The sequence below is a fragment of the Lepus europaeus genome, chromosome 12 (genome assembly GCF_033115175.1).
Source record: "Lepus europaeus isolate LE1 chromosome 12, mLepTim1.pri, whole genome shotgun sequence".
NCBI lineage: Eukaryota > Metazoa > Chordata > Mammalia > Lagomorpha > Leporidae > Lepus > Lepus europaeus.
The window spans coordinates 99693503-99709035 of record NC_084838.1 but is presented as its reverse complement, the minus strand read 5'-3'; the positions used below and the strand labels follow the sequence as shown (position 1 = coordinate 99709035).

General features: G+C 56.9%; 1 protein-coding gene across 3 annotated transcripts in view; it reads right to left on the bottom strand.

Annotated features, from left to right (window-relative positions):
• The window catches only part of SEMA4D (semaphorin 4D), an 87591-nt gene that overhangs the window by 15156 nt on the left and 56902 nt on the right, over window positions 1–15533 (bottom strand). For all 3 annotated transcript variants that reach the window (XM_062208590.1, XM_062208588.1, XM_062208589.1), the window contains exons 5-13: window positions 14734–14796; window positions 13232–13330; window positions 9313–9406; window positions 6925–7038; window positions 6221–6372; window positions 4439–4614; window positions 4191–4347; window positions 3124–3346; window positions 2293–2408 (exon numbers count right to left, since the gene is read on the bottom strand). In XM_062208590.1, coding sequence (XP_062064574.1) covers window positions 2293–2408; window positions 3124–3346; window positions 4191–4347; window positions 4439–4614; window positions 6221–6372; window positions 6925–7038; window positions 9313–9406; window positions 13232–13330; window positions 14734–14796 — 1194 coding nt within the window. The remainder of the gene's footprint in view (window positions 1–2292; window positions 2409–3123; window positions 3347–4190; window positions 4348–4438; window positions 4615–6220; window positions 6373–6924; window positions 7039–9312; window positions 9407–13231; window positions 13331–14733; window positions 14797–15533) is intronic.

The following is a 15533-nucleotide window of genomic DNA, read 5'->3' as shown; positions in this document are numbered from 1 at the left end:
TGAGTAAAGAAAATAGATGTGTTCACAACGGAGCCATACAGAAGGGAGGAAATGCTGACATCTCTCTCACAAAGGGCACTGCTGTGTGCCCACAGACACGAAGGCAGAGCCCTAGAGAGAGAGCTGCCCATCCAAGTGTACCACAGCGCTGATCACAGTGGCCAGGAGCTGGGGGCTGCCCAAGGGCCCCTCAACTGGTGGGCGGATGAACAAGCTGCTCTATCCCCATGATGGAGTATCACCCAGCCTAGACGGGAAGGGAGCCGACTCCTGCCGCGACATAGCACAGCCTGAGTGACAAGGCCGAGGGTGAGGTCCCGAGTGGGGGCGGGAGCGGGGGCCCCAGGGCTCCCTCCAGTTTCGGTTTGGGAACGTGAAGCGGTTCTGGAGACGATGCTGCACAGCAACATGAATGTGGACACCACTGGACAGGCCACTGGGAAGTGGCCACACACACGTTCCGTGCAGTGTGTTAAACATGGCCGAGCCATTAGGGGAGGCGGGCAAGGGGTGGAGGGACCCGGCCCTGGGTGCAGAAAGCGGCACGGTCTAGCACCGGCTCTTCTCTGCTAACTGCCCAGCAGCTTCCTACAGAGGAGCCAGGCTCGGTCACCCCCGCCCCCAGAGCCTGGCTGGGGGGAGGGGGGCCGTGGTCTTTGATCTCAGAGCGGCTGCTTCCTGCGGGCCAGTTAGCACATCCGGGCATCCCACCCTACCCTGGCCCAAGGAAAAGGCACAGGACCCCCTTGCATGCAGGATGCATTTCTGCCCGTCCTGGGCACCTGCCGCCTGTCCACTCTGGGCCCTCCCTCCTGGGCACCACGTTCCCTCCCTGGTGTGGCCCGTGACCAAGTCCTGCACAGTGGCTGGGCCACACGAGTTCGACCTGTGACATCTCCTGCACAGGACTGTCCCACTCTGGCCTCTGGGGCATCAGTGCCCACGTGGCCTGGAAGCCTCTGCAGCGCAGGTCCCAGCATGGGGCAGAGCCTTGTCCTCACTGAAGGTCCACACCGGGGCCTTGGCCTTTATTCTTGGGCATATTCCACACTGCAGGTGCCTCCCGGGTGCTTGCCCCCGTCTGGCTGGAGCAACTGGGTGACACGCCAGTCGCAGAGGGGCCTGGGGAGGGGAAGGGGGGGCAAAATACACCCACCGTGTGAATCTCCAGGCCCCCTTATACCCTGGAGACTAAGGGGCAAACCCAAGATGCTTAGTGCTCACCCCCGCCATGAATCTTGTCTCCTTTCCCTCCCAGCAGCAGGAGGAGCAAACACACTTGCAGGGACCAGGGGAGGCGACCATGGACAAGAGTCCGAGAGTGGGGAGACCCTGCAAGGCTGTTTGCAAATATGTGTCTGCCGACAGCCGGACAGGACGGGGGAGAGCACCTGGCTGGACGTGGACAACCCCAGCTACACGCTACAGGGATGTAGCCCTCTGAAGGGCCAGTGCGAGCATAACCCACCCCTGCCTGCCAAGGGCTGCAGACACACAGGGGGAACTCACAGCACCGGAGCAGGGCTTTGTGCCCAACACGGTGCAGGTGGGAGAGGCTCAGGAAAGGGCAGGCCTGGGCGCCGGGAGCCTGCATAGAAAGGCAAGCACCCTGGCCCACAGCCCTGCACACATGTGCTCTGTCCTGTGTGCCTCTTCCCGACACAGCTGGCTCTGTGCCAAGCTCCACTCCCCCGTGTCGCTTCCGGCAAGCCGGCTAGGAGGTGTCTGACCCCCGAGGAAGCAGGCAGAGGCACACGAGCGATCCTCCACTTGCAGTGGAGCCGGGATTGGGAGCAGCCTGGGCCCTGCCTCTCCCTGCTCTACTATAGCTGCAGAGTGGCGGGGCCGGGGACACACAGCAGAGGACGCCCAGCCCAGCACCCCTGCCATTTCTCCTGGCCTGCCGGCTACGGATGGGTTTTGACCTTAATGAACGGTTGGAAGTCATCAGAAGCGTAATATTCTCTGGCCTAAGAAAACATCAGGAGGTTCTCGTGGCCTGGGGCCCACTTGCTCACAGCTGGGCAGAGCAGCTGCGAGCCAGACGTCCGGTCCCCAGAGAGAGCCTCAGAGCCCCTCCCCTCCCCCCCCCCCCCGGGCCCTTTGCAGAAAATGCTCATGGACAAGAGGTGGGGCGACGTGCCTTTGTCACGGATCTCCCGAGCTGCCAGGCTGCTGTCCCCCCTGCCCCCCCGCCACCCGGTGGCAGAGCCTGGCCTGGCCACTCTCAGATCACTGAGTCACAGCCGCCAGGTGAGGCGGCCACGGGCCTGGCTGCCCCGGCCACTCTACCTTCTTCGAAGACAGCAGCAGGGTCTGGACGGGCTGCGGGTCCTGGAAAAGCTGAGTTTCCTCAATGATGTGCACCTCACTCTCCAGGCTGACGGCTTTGTGCAGGGCACCCCGCTCTGTAACGGAAGAGCCTCGGGTCAGCCACGGACGCCGCCCACAGCACTCTCTCCCTCCCCACCCTCGGGCCACGCCCTCCACAAGACACTCAGCAGGTGAAGCGTGCCTCGGAAATGAAACCCAGAAGGCCCTTTGCCAAGTGAGCACCTGGGAACACCAGTGTTACAGGTTATTCCAATTTTTTTTTTTTTTGCAAAGTACACTCATGCTCCACGGTTGACTCCAACAAAGCCCACGTTGTGACATTTGAAGCCGGATCCCATGAAGTGGCTCCCTGGCGGGGCCCAGGCAGGTGAGGGCAGGGTCGGCTGGGCAGCACCACTGCGGCTCCGGGCAGGGCAGGGGCGGGCAGGTTTCAGGCTGGCTCCTTGGTAGGGGCAGGGTCACGGTCTCTGCCAGCAGTTAGGAAATGCCAGGCTGACACACACACCGCCAATACAGCCGTCTCATCACTCCGGCTCCTTGTTGGTGGGGACTCCAGCCCAACCCAGAGGCAGGCCAGGACTCGCCTATTTTAACAAGCGCCACGAGGGGGCGACAGAGAGACCTGGAAGCCACAGGCCTGGCGACTTTTCGGAAATCCTTTCGGGCACACGGTCACACACCAGGCGGGGCACAGTAAGGCAGACAGACGCAGGACCCACCCGCGAAGGTTAGCTGGATCTCCCGACCCGCTCACCCAAGGACACAGACAGGCTGTGAGTGGGCAAGCACCTGTGCTCATGAACATGACGTCGTAGAGGGTCCCATCCAGCGCCCGCGTCCTGTCCACCACGATCTGGGTGTAGTTCACGTCCTTTTTGATGAGGCGGGGCCTGTTGTCTATGGGGGTCACGGAGTCATCCATCAGAGGGTGGTCTTTGACGAACTGCAGCGTTTTGTCGGGCAAATTCAGGGAGCTGGTGTAGTTGGCCGCCCGCGCCTCCGCGTCGATGCACTGTGGGGGCAAAGCCACCGGCGTGAGAGCTCAGCGCAGGTGCACGGTCTGGCGCTGCACGGTGCGTTTCTTGAATTCAGGGCCACCATGTGTGATGGGGGTCGCCTTTCCCAGCAACCACCACACCCACGGGACGTGACCGTGTTTCCCGACACGTCGCCGGCAAAGACGTTTGTCAAGACGTCTCATCAAACTTTTAAGCTGAAAAATGAAACACGGGCAGCTCTGCAGTGCGAAGACACGGACGCTCACTGCTGCTACATGGAGGCCCCCTCTACACGGCACGAGGGTGAAGAGGAGGGCGGCTGCTGCTTCTGCCCCAGCTCCCGGCCGTGTGAACTCAAGTTCCTGACCATGTCTCACCGAACAGCACGCACAGAGAGAGTGACCACCCGCTGAGGACGGACGCCCACACAGCAGGACCCCGGGGAGGAGGGAGAACCTCAGGACAGAGCCATGCCCCACCCCGCAGGGGGCCAAGCACGCTGCCTGCCACCCATTCACCAAGTGGGTGCAGCCCGATCACCCTAGCCGTGTGCACCGATTTCTATGTAAGTTCACTCGTTAGGAGGTGCACAGGCCTCTGTCACGAAACTGCACGTCTCTGCAGGAAACGGAAACCGAAAATAGACGCGGTGCCATCAGGCAAGGCGAATTTTGCAACATGGCCCCTGCAGCACCCGGGCTCGTCTGGGCACGTGCCAAGTCTGAGAACCGTGGCAAGAGAAAATGGGACGACGAGCCGCACCCCTCACCCTCCTAGGTCTCGTGGCCCGGGTCTCGTGCTCCGGGCCTTGAGCCCTGAGTTGAAGAAAGCTCCCCTTCCCCCACGGGCCCAGCTCACCGCTCCAGGCCTCGGCGTGGGCACTGGGCCATTGTAGCGGACCCACTTGGTGTGGGACTGCTCCACCGTGGCGCTCTGCATGTACTTGCCGCGGGAGAAGACCTCCTCCGCCGTGGATAGGTTGTAGGCACACACGGCCGACAGCCCCACGTTGTTCCTAGGTGGGGGAGGCCGTGTGAGTGCCGGCAGCGCAGCAGCCAGCTGGGGGCAGGCACCCCGCCCACCCGCCCGCCCGCCAGGGCACTCACAGCTGTGGGGTGAAGAGCACGTAGAACACGGGCTCCCTGAGGCCTGGGCCCCGGAGCACGAAGACATCCCGCAGCACGTTGAAGACCAGGCCGCTGTCCGGCCGGGAGCAGGTGAGCCTGGCCTTCAGGAAGGAGGTCCACTTCTTCTGCAAGGTCCGCAGGCCTCCCTGGTCGCCCTGCAACCCCAGAGATGGTGTGGGTAAGGGGCGCGGATCCCCCACTGAGCAGGTGGCCCCAGGCACGGCGCAGCGCTGCCCAGAGAGAGGAGAGCGGCAGCAGAGCCATGTGACGCACGCGCGGCTCAGATCGTGGAAGTTTCTGGGTTGAAACACAAAGTACAGGGCCGGTGCTGTGGCGTAGCGGGTAAAGCCTCCACTTGTAGCACCAACATCCTATGCAGGCACCGGTTCGAGTCCTGGCTGCTCCACATTCGAAACAGCTCTCTGCTATGGCCTGGGAAAGCAGTGGAGAATGGCCCAAGTGCTTGGGCCCCTGCACCCACGTGGGAGACCTGGAAGAAGCTCCTGGCTCCTGATTGACCCAGCTCTTGCTGTTATAGCCATTTGGGGAATGAACCAGTGGATGGAAGACCTCTCTGTCGCTTCTTCTCTCAAATAAGTAAATCTTAAAACACACAGAAACACAGAAACACACACACACACACAGCAAAACAGACTCAAATCCACTCCCCAAAAACTCCCGATGCTGGCTGGCCCCTGGGCTGGTGCGACTCTCTGGGCTGATAACCTGCCAGTGAGTGAGCTAAGGGCCGGCTGGGTGCAGGCCCCAGTGACTTCCCGCACCGAGGGCTTCGGCAATGAACCTGCCTGTGGTCAGGGTGCCTCTTGGGGGACAAAAGACCCTTTGCCTCCTCTCCACTCCCCAGGGTCTCCACTGAAGGAACCCACTCGGTCTTTCGTCAGCACCTTTAGGGAGGAGGCAATGGCAGAAGCCCAGGACATCACGTGGTCTACGGAATCACGCATCCGTGACTTTGCTCCACCGCGGCCTGAGAACGTGCGTTATCTCAGGCCAGAGGCCACACTCACACAGATTGTGACAATTTTGTGAACTCCTTCATGACAGTATGTTGGTAGAATTGTCCTATTACTCTTGCTCTCTGGCTGGGCCTACTCTGTAAACTAAACTTCATCGTGGCTATGCACGTGTAGGAAGAACTAAGGCATGCACAGGGCTCGGGCTGTCCTTAGTTTTCAGCATTTGGGAGGGTCTTGCAACGTGTCCGCCTGGGGCACAGAAACTAGGAAACTGGAAGCCAGAAGGATACCAAATTGAAGAGTCTTTATATTGAGGGCGAGGAAAACACACTCCTCAACCCTACTGTGTGATCACAGAAACCAAAGACTCTGTTATAAAACGGCCTCTCTTCCTCCCCTGTTGTTTCAGCCAAGAATAATCCCAGCGTGGTCATCCGTCTCCGCGGCTCTCAGCCCCTGGGAGCAGCCAAAGGGACTGCAGCGAACAGCAAGTCGGAGGGAAAATGGGGTCCGCAGAGACCCCGAGGTCGCTAAGATGCACATGCCCCCATGGCTTGCATCTAGGGGACGGGAGGCTGCAGTGGGCATTGCCCGGATCTTGTTCACGGGTGCTCCCGAGGCCCCTTCCTGGTGTTGGTCAAAGTCAAGGTCAAGGAAGACCTGACTCCTGATGGACTCACAGCTGCAGGGGGGCACTGAGCCCCACGGACCAGCACTGGGTCTGCAACACCCCATCAGAGAGCTCTGTGGCACACCTGTGCCAGCGAGGATGGGACACACTCACCTTGCACACCCGTGCTATCCGTGGGATCAGCAGCTTGAAGATGAACTCGTACTCCACAGACACCTCGGTGAAAAAGAAGTAGACCCTGTCGTCCTCGGCCTCGGCCCCCTCGGGGCTCTTCCGGATCACGTCGGCGAAGACGAAGCTGGGCTCTACAAAGACGACACCAGCTGGCCTAGAGCGCCCCCCACATCACCGCCGCGTGGCACCCGCTACCCACAGTGTCACAGGCTGGCCAGTGCAGCCCTGAGGTCTGGGGGCTCCATGGATGCACACAAGCCTCCGTGCAGACACCAGCTGAGTGCCACTGTCCCCAGCCTCCGGGATGGCCCTGCAGCACACCCCCGGGTCAACCCCAGGAACCCAGACCGCCTCGGCCCTGGGAGATGCACACTTGCTGGTTGAAACCAGTCCTCAGCCGCTCCACACTGAGGAGCAACTGGCTTCAAAGACCAGGAAAAGCCCGCACCCTGAAATCAGACACACACTACAGGGGCAGTACCAAGGCCCCTACAGACCAGCACGAGGGCTCCAGAACACTCCAGAAACCACACCACGTCCGAGTCTGGTTCGCCTGGGTTTGCCATTTCCCCGAATGCGGCCTCTGTAATTTGGGGTGCAGCCCCTCCAGGTAGAGGCAGTCCAGCGGGGGTGGGGGTGGGGCAGGTGGGACACTCACGCAGGTGCGCAGGCTCTGCTCTTACCGTTCAGCCAAGGGATGGCGTACTCCGTCCTCAGGGGGCTGTGGGATGAATTCCTGGAGATGATAGGTTCGCTTCCCAGGAAGTTGTACGACGTCCCAGAATACAGCTCTCCATCTGCGGCGGCAAGGGGGGGGGGGGAAGGGGATGGGTCCCTCGGCAGGTGGCAGCGGCAGCAGGAATGGAACGCTCACTCAGCACAGCGGAAAGCACCCCCAGGGGAAGGGAAGACAGCCCCGCCCCCCCATTTGGGGTCAGGCACTCCCGCTCCCCAGCCGTCTGCTCCTTTGCCTTGACACGCGTCATTTCCTGCTCCACAGGAGCAGCTGTGTTTTATGAGTGAAGAGGCAACCAGAGAACACAGGCAGTAACCCTGCACCCAGAACACGAGCACACACAGGGACTCCCCGGCGGAGGGGGGCCGCCCGGGGAAATCCATCACAGGCTGAACACACCAAGAGTGCAAAGTGCCTCGATCAGACACGTGGCAAAAACGGCCTACGTGGAAGATCTCTGTGAGTGAGATCCCAGCGCAAAGAAATGTCCATCAAAGAAGGCAGGAGAGAACTTCCACTTTGCTTATGGCCCTGTCTCAACACTGACGGAGTTTGTGGACTCCACAGCCTTGGCAACTCATGACCAGAGCCTCGGGTGATGACTGACGTCATAAATAAGAGTGTCAATCATTAAATCAACAACGGGAGTCACTGTGCACCTACTTGCCATGTAGGATCTCTGTCCTTAATGTGTTGTACTATGCGAATTAACAGTAAAACTGGTCTTCAAACAGTACTTTATACTTTGTGTGTCTGTATGAGTGCAAAGTGCTGAAATCTTAGTATAGAGTTGATCTTCTGTATATAAAGATAATTAAAAATGAATCTTAATGAAGAATGGGATGGGAGATGGAGTAGGAGGTGGAATGGGAGTAGGGGTGAGAGGGTGAGTATGGGGGGGCAGAACTGCTATATTCCAAAAAGCTGTACCTATAAAATTTATATTAAATAAAAGCTTTCAAAAAAAGAAAAGAAAAGAAAAGAAAATGCCTTGATCACACCCAACCCAACATGGTACTCTGGTTCAGCCCCACCCACTTAAACAGACACTCAGAACACGTGTTAGCCTGCAGTTGGCCAAAGTTGCCCTACACAGAGCCTGCTTTATAATAAAGTGCTGTGTGCCTCCTGTCGTTCACGGAAGAGCTGGCACTGTGGCATAGCAGGTAAAGCCACAGCCTGCAGTGCCAGCATCCCATCTGGGTGCCTGTTTGAGTCCTGGCTGCTTCTCTTCCGATCCAGCCTCCTGTTATGGCCTGGGAAAGCAGTAGAAGATGGCCCAAGTCCTTGGGCCCCTGCACCCACGTGGGAGACCCAGAAGAAGTTCCTGGCTTCAGATCAGTCCAGCTCTGGCCATTGTGGCCATTTGGGGAGTGAACCAATGGATGGAAGATCTCTCTGTGTGTCTCTCCGTCTGCCTGTAACTCTACCTCTTAAATAAATATTTTTAAAAATATTATGGTACCTTTTTTTAAAGATTTATTTGAAAGGCAGAGTTGCAGAGAGAGAAGGAAAGGCAGAGAGTGAGAGGCCTTCCATCCACTGGTTCACTTCCCAATTGGCCACAACCACTGGAGCTGCGCTGATCCGAAGCCAGGAGCCAGGAGCTTCCTCTGGGTCTCCCATGCAGGCGCAGGGGCCCAAGGATTTGGGCCATCTTGTTCTGCTTTCCCAGGCCATAGCAGAGAGCTGATCAGAAGGGGAGCAGCCAGGTCTTGAACCAGCGCCCAGATGGGATGCCAGTACTGTAGGCGGCAGCTTTTACCTGCGGCCCCTGGAGCATTTCTTAAATCCATGCTCCTGGAAGGATCTTTGAAAGGCTCCCAAACATTATGAAAAAAAAAAAACAACTATTCATGGATTTTAACATTTTCTTGTGCCACAGTAAGCTCATCTTTAAATCTATCCCCCACAGCTGTCTTGGAGTACCCTCACGCCGTACTCAGAGTAGCAAGCAGAATGCTGTGCACACACACCTCTCAAATCATCACCAAGTCAAAAAACCCTAAGCCAGACCCCCATACGACAGAGGGTGCCCACGAAGGTCATAGCCTGCTGGCCTCGGACCCACGAGCCCACGGCAGGGCTAAGTGAGTCACACGGCTCCCTGCACAACAGGAACAGCCCACCCACACGCCGGAGCCACGCCAACACTGGGTCCCCGCGACAGCAGTGAAGTGACATGGTGGCAGCCTCCTGTCCTTTTGAACAGTGAGCCCAAAGCTCTTCCTCTGCGGGGTCGCACAGGCGTTCAGTGACGTCACAGCCAATGTCACAGAGTCCGAGAGGGAAGAGGGGCTGGGCGTCTTGCTGGGGCCACGGGGCCGGGACTCACCGACCATGACGGACGTGTAGCTGTGTGCCGGGTCAAACGGACACCTTCCTTTGCCGTCTTCACTTCTCCCCAGAAACTGAAAGGTTGTTAAGCTCTGCAATTGAAAGGAAAGAAAGTGTATGCTAAAACGTCTAGATTTTCATGGCCAACTAGGCCAGATACCAGTTCAGAGGTCCACCTTTGGGGCCAGCGCTGTGGCATAGCAGGTAAAGCTGCCGCCTGCAGTACTGGCATCCCATATGGGCACCGGTTCTAGTCCTGGCTGCTCCATTTCCAATCCAGCTCTCTGCTGTGGCCTGGGAAAGCAGTGGAAGATGGCCCAAGTCCTTGGACCCCTACACCAGCGTGGGAGAACCACAAGAAGCTCCTGGCTCCGGATTGGCACAGCTCCAGCCGTTGCGGCCAATTGGGGAGTGAATCAGTGGATGGAAGACCTCTCCCCCACCCCCCATCTAACTCTGATTTTCAAGTAAAATAAATCAATCTTTAAAAAAAATTTTAAAGAGAGGTCCACATTCCACATCAGAAGACTTGAGTTTGCCTGTCAACTCTAGTTCCTTTCTGCTGATGCAGACCACGGGAGGCAGCAGGTGATGGCTTAAGAAATCGGTTGCCTTGTCCACACAGCCGACTCAGAATGAGAATCGCTTTCAGTAGCACTCTGACCTCAGAATCAGCCCTATGGCTAATGGAAAGCTGAGGTACTGTGGCAAAAAAAAAGTCCTACATGAAGGATCTCTGTGGGTGAGATCCCAGTGGAAAGAAGGGGCCATTAAAGAAGGAGGTACTTTTCTCTGAAGGGAGGAGAGAACTTCCACTTAGCTTATGGCCTTGTCTAATACTGATGGAGTCTACGGATTCAAATGGCTTCCACAGCCTAGGCAGCTCATGTCAAGAGCCTTGGGTGATCACTGACACCATACATAAGAGTGTTAATTGTTAAATTAACAACAGGAGTCACTGTGCACTAACTCCCCATGCAGGACCTCTGTTCAACGAGTTGTATTATGAGAGTTAACTGTAAAATTTGTTCTCAGTTTTTTTGTGGGTATATGTGTATGTGTGTGTGTGTGTGTGTGCGCAACTTGTTGAAATCTTTTCTGTGTATGAAGTTAACTGAAAATGAATCTTAATGGAGAATGGGACAGGGAATGGGAGAGGGTGGAGGAGGTGGGGTGGATATATTGGGAAGAATCACTATATTCTTAAAGTTGTACTTATGAAGTTTGTATTCCTTAAATAAAAGGTTTCTTTGGGGAAAAAAGAAAAAAAGTAACTGGGCTCCCTGTCACCCATGGGGGAGAGACCTGGGTTGAGCTATCAGCTCCTGGTCTCAGTGCCTGGACGGCTGTGGGCATCTGGGGGAGTGAGCCAGTAGATGGAAGCTCTTTCTTCTCTCTTCCTCTGTCTCTCAAAGTAACACGACAAGAAATAGTGAATGGGAATCAAGGAACATGGAAAGAAATGACAGGCCAGTAGCTGAATCTCAGGATAGACTCTCTCTACCCGACAAGGAAGCCCAAACCCATACAAGTTAAAAATGGAGAGTCCCAGCTACACCACGAGCCGGCAAGCTCTCCTACAGTGAAAGGTGATGCCAAGTGACAGCCAAGTGACGAACGGAGAGCAACGCCCACGAGCGAGGGGCAAGGTGTCTGCACACCTGAGGCAGAGCCTCCAGGAGGACAAACAGGCAAACCCAGCGGCCACAGGAGAATGAGTCGGCCAGAGAGGGAGAAAGCGGGACGTCACCGTGCACCCGACAGCCGGAGCAGCTCAGGAGGGTGGAGCCGCCTCCTGCGGGCTGGGGGCACCCTCCGTCCGGCAGAGCAGGCAGCTGGAGACGGCTCTCAGAAGCAGGCACAGGAAGCTGTCACCGATGCCCCAGAGGTGCCGTTCAAACAAGTCACAGCCGTCAGCCATCACGCCAGGACACGTGAGCTGCGTGACAGTGCATCCTACTGGACACGGTCCAAAGGACATGGCGGGAGTGCTCCCGGGGCAGCCGAACAGAGCTGCAAGGCGGATGCCGCCGGGGAGTTACGGTTCATCTTCTGAGACATAATGACGAAACTGCAGTTCTACAGGAAGATGTGTTCTTAGGATGTGCCTGTGCAGGCGTGCAGGAGACACAGGTCTGGTTTCAGCGAGCACACACACACACAGGCATGGACATGTGCAGACAGATACACACAGCCATATGCGTGATACACATATGCACATGTGTGCACACAGGCAGGCATGGACGCCTGCAGATGTATGTGCACACAGCCACATGTGTGGATACACACATGTGCACACAGATGTGTGCTCACACACACAGCAGGCATGGGCATGTGCAGAGACATATGTTCACACAGCCACGTGTGTGGTACACATACACACACGTGTGCACACAGGAACGAATACCTGAGGTATGTGCACACAGCCACATGTGTGGATCACACATGTACACACAGATGTGTGCTCACACACACAGCAGACATGGGCATGTGCAGAGACGCATGTCCACAGAGCCACGTGTGTGGTACACATACACACACGTGTGCACACAGGAACGAATACCTGAGGTATGTGCACACAGCCACATGTGTGGATACATACATGTACACACAGATGTGTGCTCACACACACAGCAGACATGGGCATGTGCAGAGACGTATGTCCACACAGCCACGTGTGTGGTACACATACACACACGTGTGCACACAGGAACGAATACCTGAGGTATGTGCACACAGCCACATGTGTGGATACACACATGTACACACAGATGTGTGTGTACACATACACACATTTCCAACTGTGTATGCACATGAGTGATCAACTTTTCTTCAAAGTACTGGGCAAAATTACAGGTTCAGATTGACTCTCCCTCTGTCTCAACAGCTGACCTATCTACAGGATGTGAGTTTAAGAGGCAGTACTTCAACTGCCCGATCACCCAGAGGTCAGCCAGGAAATCTTTTTTTTTTTTTACATGTAGAAATATAGACAGAGTGAGAGAGAGAGAAAGGTCTTCCTTCCGTTGGTTCACTCCCCAAAAGGCCACCACGGCGCTACGCTGATCCGCAGCCAGGAGACAGGTGCTTCCTCCTGGTCTCCCATGCGGGTGCAGGCGCCCAAGCACTTGAGCCATCCTCCACTGCCTTACTCCTCTTCCAGTCCAGCTGTCTGCTGTGGCCGGGGAGGGCAGTGGAGGATGGCCCAGGTCCTTGGGCCCTGCACCCGCATGGGAGACCAGGAAGAAGCTCCTGATTGGCGCAGTTCCAGCCATTGCAGCCATTTGGAGAGCAAACCAGTGAGTGGAAGACCTCTCTCTCTGTCTCTAATAAATAAAATCTTAAAAAAAAATGCTTCATTCTCAGGCCCTGCCCACACTGTCCGAAATGCTCCTTCCCCTGCTGAACCTCTCTCAGGAGACTTCTCTCTGCACACAGTCAGAGAGAGGCAGCGCTGGACACCAGCCTGGGTGTGTCAGAGATGTGGCCCAGGGAGGGAGAGGGGACCTGCTGCTCACACGGGGCAGCTCGGCAGGCAAGCCACCCATCAACAGCCAGCACTGAAGAGCGATGGCCCAAGACATGCCAATCCTGTAGCCAGGCTTCCTCACCAAACAAGACTGGAGGCAGGATGCTAGGGCGATGTGGAGCACACGGTGCTTCTGTCAACACCACGTTTCTAGACTGTTCACCCATCACACGTTCTGCACCTGTGCTGAGGACACCGGGACTTGGAGCCCTGCCCCTCTGAGCACAGACACTGACCACAGCCCAGGGAGGTTATGTTGTCTCCAGTTCTCACACAGCCAGCCAGAGAAACTCCTGTCATTCTCAGGCCTGTGCAGGGCCCCGCTCGGCTCTAACCACGGACCAGGTGGCACAGGCACGGGTGATCCAGGGAGCAGCAGGAGCCTTACCAGATGGTCACAGGCCGGCTGGAAGGCATTGGTCCCACACACATAGAGGGAGGTGGCGCTGAGCGGCTGCAGTACTCGGATGTAGTTCAGGCATTCTGTCTGCAAGAGAGGAACACGCCGTCAACAACCGCACCACCTGCACGGCTCACGCGTCCCGCTCCGGAGCACAGCCCTGTGCCTGCGAGCCGCAGGTACAGCCCCCACTCTGTCTGCCACTGCCACCTCCCCAGCACACCTCCTCACACGCTGTCCTGCCCTGATCTCCGACAGCGGCAGGTCCCGGGGACCCACAATCCCACCCCAGGACACCCACACTTCAGCTGGCCGGAGTGGTTTTCCCTCTGCGGCATCCACAGGCATTCAGTTCAATTCCTAAGGATACCCAGCAATGTCCCCTGGAATCATCCCGGGGACACCCACTATGGAGTGAGTCACGCCTGCTGAACCTGCTGTCGCGGAGACAGAACTCCCCCCCCACCGCCCCGCCCACCACCTTCCAAAAGATTCCACACTGCACACCTGGCCTGCATCGACCTCTCGGCTCAGCCCGGCCCGGGGAGAGAGGCTGAACTCAAAGGAGCAGGCAAACAGAGCTGCCATTTACGAAGCCACCGGCTATTCTAGGCTGACAGCCCTCGCGTTACTTGTGCTGGAGTCTGAAATTATCCCAGCTCGGGACACTCATTTTGCTCCGTTTTTAAACCGTCAGGGTAATTTCCAATGCGCCTCTCCTTTCCTCCAACAACAGGGGAACACAGGGCAGTGCAGAGCGCCTGGACTCCTGCCGGCTCCACTAGAACTCCGTGCCACACCTGCTGTTGCACCATGATGCTCACAAGATTCTGGATTGCGAGGCAAACACTGCCGTATCGAGCATTTTGCTCAATAGCTTTCGCCCCCCTCCGATCCCTTGTTTTTATTCTAATTTCGAATTGTTCTGAAATTTGCCCTCAACTACTGTAACTTGCTAAAATTCAGCTGCCTTAAGGAAGACCGTGCGCTCATAGTCAGAGATTCTGGACACATGTCCAGCTCCAGGCAGGGACCCAGAGGTTGGGTGTGGCAGGGGCTCCCCAAACAAGCACCGTGCCGAGGTGCCCAAGGGATGGACATTCGCCACAAACCCTGGCAACCCCTCCGAGCCTAAGGCCATTGTTTTGTGGGGGTGTGGAGGGAGGGCCACAACCAAGCCTGAATTTTACACCATGCACCAGAGGGCATCAGCAATTGTTTTCCATAGCCAAAGTCTGCAGCCATTTCGTAAACACAAGTCCTGTAAGCTCTTGGATTCTTCTCGGGTGACTCCAGATGTCTGGCAGCTGCTCTGAGCGCCCCACTCCCGATACTCAGAAAGCACAGGCCACAAGACTTGTCATGCTCATGTACCCAGGCCACGCGAGCCACGCATCTGGCCTATATCTCCAAGGTCACGGCTTGCAGGAGTGAAAACCAGCTAAGGAATACGAGCTGGGTGGTTCCCTGCAGTTTGCAAAAGCAATTACCTGCTTCGATTTCCCCTTTTCCGCACATTTTGCTTTCTTGTCTTCCGAGACCTTCCAGTAGGCCTGCAGGGAGGGAGGAGAGTCCATGTCAGTGCGCCTCTCCCAGGAAAAGGAGCCGCTGGTGTAAGACGCAGTTTCGGAGTCTGACACAGAGGCCAAGGGTTCCTGGGAGGAGGGGGATTGATACATGGCGCACCTGCAGGGCGCACCTAGGCTGGGAGTGGCCTGGGGCTCTCAAGGGGCTCCAACTTCCTCCTAACCCTGCCTTGCGCCGCCCATGGCCACCGCAAAGCAGCAGCAAAAAAAAAAAAAAAAAAAAAAAAAAATCTCCAAAGCATGGAGAACAAAATTACTTGTCGAAAAGCTAAACCCTAAGTATTTCCAGAGAGCAAATGGGTTTTTTTTCCCATCCGTTCTAAGGCGACTCCGGAGTGCAGCGAGGCGGTAATGACAAAGACCACAGCAGATGGCAGACTCACGGGCAGTAGCCGACCCTGCTCTCCCAGGTTGGCGCAGCTCTTGGTCACATCCAGGTTCCTGTCGCCTGGCCTTTACACCAGGGGATACGTGGCAGGAACCGTCAGGGGCTGAGAGTCCCCCACCACCACCGCCAAGGCCCACAGGATGGGAGCAGCGGCAAAGTGGGGGGAATGGAGGTTCCTGCCTCACATCCCCACCTCCCAAAGGCTCCACCACCTCCCCGTGAGACGTTCCGCAACTGATGCAAACATGAGCAATAAAGCATTTGTCTCCTTGCAGAGACTCGCAGCAGGTGTAGGGTTTGGAGGTCGGGAGGCATC